The 3,375-nt window shown below is 43.2% G+C and overlaps 1 protein-coding gene across 1 annotated transcript; it reads left to right on the top strand.

Annotated features, from left to right (window-relative positions):
* The first annotated feature begins 2,559 nt into the window (after positions 1–2,559).
* On the top strand, positions 2,560–3,075 carry LOC138893663 (uncharacterized). Its single transcript, XM_070178313.1, has one exon. The coding sequence runs from the start codon at positions 2,560–2,562 to the stop codon at positions 3,073–3,075; it is 516 nt and encodes a 171-aa protein (XP_070034414.1).
* The last annotated feature ends 300 nt before the right edge of the window (positions 3,076–3,375 follow it).

Raw genomic sequence — 3,375 nt, 5'->3', positions numbered from 1 at the left:
CATCTCTCTCACTTGTTGCTGGTGTCTCGACGGCTATTTTCATTCTCTGGATCTGGGCTCGAAGGGCTTCATTTTCCTTGGCCAACCTCTTCTTTTCCCCTTCATCTTCAGCTGCCTGCAAACTACTATCAAATTTGATTTTTTCAATTTGTTCTTCTAGCTTGTTTATAGTAGTTCGGTATTCCTTTTCTTTAGCCAACCAAACCCATTGCTCTCGTGCTCCATCGGTGAATTGTTGGACATGGGGCCTTTTGGCGGGCTGTTCTGGCTCTTGACAGACCCAACTTCTTTTTCTGTACCAAGTGGCGTAGTTGGATCCTACTTCACCTATGGACAGATCTCGTACTTGAGTCTGTGGTTACAGGAACCTACATTGGTGCCAAATCTGGCGAACCCTTTCTTCTGGAAACGTGGCTTTCGGGCATATTTCAATAACCTGTGGACTCAAATCTTCGTCATAGGGGATTGTTTGGTATCTGCCCAACTGGCATAGGACCCGATGTAGGGCATATGGCTGAATACTCCGAAGACCCATTAATAAAAGAAAGTACACTCTGGCGGACATGTAGATAACTTCGTCGACCGGGAGCCAACCGAAAGTCCACTCAATTCGATTTGCGTTTAAAGAACCCAAATACGCGAACCATGCCTCAGTACCTTCTGGAAACTCATGACCGTTTACTCGGTTTTCATATTCTTCGATGCAATTGAGTCCGGTCAGACCGTAGTTCATGTAACCTGGGCGATGACAAAGATGTTCTATCAACCACATTTGTAAAAGCAAGTTGCAACCCTCAAAAAACTTTGTCCCGGCTCGACAAGCGGTTAAAGCTCGATAAATTTTTGCGAGAATCATCGGTATGATAGTGCCATTGGCCTTTTTGACAATAAAGTCGGCCACTTCTGCGAGCCCCAATTCTATATATTTGTCACTCCTTGGGCATATCAAAGTGCCTAAAAATGCCACCACAAAGGCCAAACCCCTGCGTGCTTCCCATTTGTCTTTATTCCCCTGATGATTCAAACCAGTGTCCGGAGCCTCAAATCTGTGGGGGTCCCCATACCGGCTGTATAAGAAACGGAATGTGCAGAATCCTCCGGCTAAATTTTCATCTTTAACCTGCCGGCTAATACTGAGGAGGTCCAAAAACTTATGAGGGGTTACAGTTCTTGGTGCTACTGGATATTGATACCTTAACTTCCCTTCGAAACCAACATAACCTGCTATCTCTTCTAGTGTAGGGGTCAACTCAAAATCAGAGAAGTGAAAAACATTGTGTGTCGGGTCCCAAAACGGTATCAAAGCTTCGATTATATCAACCCTTGGTTTAATTTCCAGAAGACCAGTGAGCCCACCTAAAGCCTTTGTCACAGAATGCTTACTGACCTCCCCCAGGTCGTTCCACCACATATGGAGTCCTAGTGGAATCTCGTCTACGACTCGAAAAGGTATATTATCAACAATGCTCATCCTGCACATTTTATTTAAGGCGACTGGTTAAAAACAAGTGATTTTTTATTTTTATTTTTATTTTTGACCCCAAAAGAAAGATTATTTGTGCAAAATAAAATCAAACAACTCAAGGCCACCTTAGCAAATAACGACCCTTCAGCCCTTCAGAAATGAAGATTTTAAAGTTGTGCTTGCTAAGTGGCTAAAATTAGGAAAAGAGCCATAGGTGGCTATTCTGGTAAAACAAACTTCCTGCATCCCGTCGGGATGTTTCTGGCTATTTGGACAGAAAGTGACATCCCCTAAATTTATTTATGACAAAATGACGCATTTTTAAATTTTCTGGTTATTTATTGCAAAAACAGGGCCGAACCCGATGAAGGTTGCCTACGTATCTCACATCCGGTGAGAATCAAACCCGCGTAGTTCGGTCCATCTTGATGCACATAAAGATATGATTTGTTTTGAAATAATTTTTTTTTTTCTTTTTTTTTTTTTGAAACTTTGGCAGAGTAATGGGATTTTTGAATATCGGGATTATCAAAATCGGGCATTTTTCTATCCTACCTCACTCTTGGGTTTTTTTCCCCTTACTCTAGAAGCCGGTCAATATAAAAGCCAAGCAAATTAATGCACAAGTAGCACGTAAAGAATGCATCAGGATGGTCTTTTAATTTTTGGGTGCACCTATCCTAGACGGACCCAACCCCTGTGTTGAGTCCCCTAAGTCAAATGCACGTGATGCAAGCAAACGTACCTACTAGGGATCCGGCATGAGGCTGTGTTATTCTAAGTTTTAAATCCTGGGTGTATTGTTCTAGACCTGGCTTACCCGAGCGGACAACTTGAGCCGGGGGGGGGGAAGGGGCAGCGTACCGGGAATACAGAAGTTTCACCGGCTTTGCAACTTGTCCGAACCTCATTCTAAAATTAGGATACGACTCTAACAGAAAAGAAGCCACGCGAAGCGCACGCTCCCCAGAAGATTTAGAAGACTCAGAGAGAAGAAGGGCTTCGTAGCAATTTATATACAGTTCAAACATTCTCCTGAGTACCACTCGTATCTATTTGTTCTTCCTTCAAAGATTGAGAAGCCTGCCCAAAAGATGGCAAATGAAGAAATGACCCAAAGAGTGAAAAGCTTAGAACAAAAGTTGAAAAACATGCAAGGGTCGGCAGGTCAGAAGAGTATTGCCTTCAAGGATCTATGTATGTTCCCCGGTGTTCGTTTGCCACTTGATTTCAAGACTCCCAAATTTGAAAAGTATGATGGACATGGAGACCCCATAGCCCACCTGGAAAGGTATTGCAATCAGCTAAGAGGTGTGGAGGGAAAGGAAGAACTAGTAATGGCTTATTTCGGGGAAAGCCTGACAGGGGTAGCCTCTGAATGGTTTATGGATCAAGAAACCTCTCACTGGCATGTCTGGGATGACATGGCCCAGGCCTTTGTCAAACAGTTCCAATACAACATCGATATCGCCCCAGACCGCAATTCCCTTTCACACCTGAAGAAGAAACCAACTGAAAGTTTTAGGGAATATGCCATTAATTGGAGAGAGCAAGCGGCTAGAGTTAAGCTACCCATGGATGACCACGAGCTAATCACTGTCTTCCTTTAGGCTCAAGAGCCAGATTATTTTCAAAACATGATGTCTATAGTGGGCAAATCCTTCTCGGAAGCAATCAAAATTGGGGAAATGGTTGAGAATGGCCTTAAGACAGGCAAAATTATAAGTCAAGTAGTTCTCAAAGTTGCAACTCAGGCTGTCCAGATTGAATCTGATAATTTTAGTAAAACGAATGAGAAGGATGAAGAAACCATGATGACAATAAGGTCGAGAATAGGTCCTAGGAGAACATCTCGAAGGAATGAGCAGCCTCATCAGGTTTCTAATGATTCCCCTGAGCACTACTATCCA

The sequence above is a fragment of the Nicotiana tomentosiformis genome, chromosome 6 (genome assembly GCF_000390325.3).
Source record: "Nicotiana tomentosiformis chromosome 6, ASM39032v3, whole genome shotgun sequence".
Classification (NCBI taxonomy): Eukaryota; Viridiplantae; Streptophyta; class Magnoliopsida; order Solanales; family Solanaceae; genus Nicotiana; species Nicotiana tomentosiformis.
This window is presented reverse-complemented; position numbering and strand designations above follow the sequence as displayed.